The sequence below is a fragment of the Mesitornis unicolor genome, unplaced genomic scaffold (assembly GCF_000695765.1).
Source record: "Mesitornis unicolor isolate BGI_N332 unplaced genomic scaffold, ASM69576v1 scaffold44766, whole genome shotgun sequence".
Classification (NCBI taxonomy): domain Eukaryota; kingdom Metazoa; phylum Chordata; class Aves; order Mesitornithiformes; family Mesitornithidae; genus Mesitornis; species Mesitornis unicolor.
Window position 1 is genome coordinate 1,549 of NW_010193815.1, and position 243 is coordinate 1,791.

Sequence of the window (243 nt, forward strand, 5' to 3'; positions counted from 1 at the left end):
GCCCCCTGCCCGGAAAGGTTCGTGGGGCAGCGGGGAGGCCCCGCACTCACAAAGTTGGCGGCGTCCATGATGCCGTCCTCCACCGGGTGGGTGCAGTCCAGCGTGAACTTCAACACCTGCTTCTTTTTTTTGCCTCCTTTCGCTGCGGGCTTTTTCTGCAGGAGAAAGGAAAAAGGGCTGGGAGCGAGCGGGAACCGGCGGCGGGCCCGGAGACGGCGGGAAGGAGGAGGGGCCGGACCGAGA

At 65.4% G+C, this 243-nt stretch overlaps 1 protein-coding gene across 1 annotated transcript in view; it reads right to left on the reverse strand.

The window, feature by feature from the left end:
- Positions 1-155, reverse strand: part of RPL22 (ribosomal protein L22) — a gene marked incomplete at its 5' end in the record, with an annotated part of 922 nt that extends 767 nt beyond the window's left edge. The window contains one exon of the mRNA XM_010187582.1: positions 51-155. Within this exon, the coding sequence (XP_010185884.1) occupies positions 51-155 (105 nt within the window). The remainder of the gene's footprint in view (positions 1-50) is intronic.
- Between the last annotated feature and the right edge of the window lie 88 nt (positions 156-243).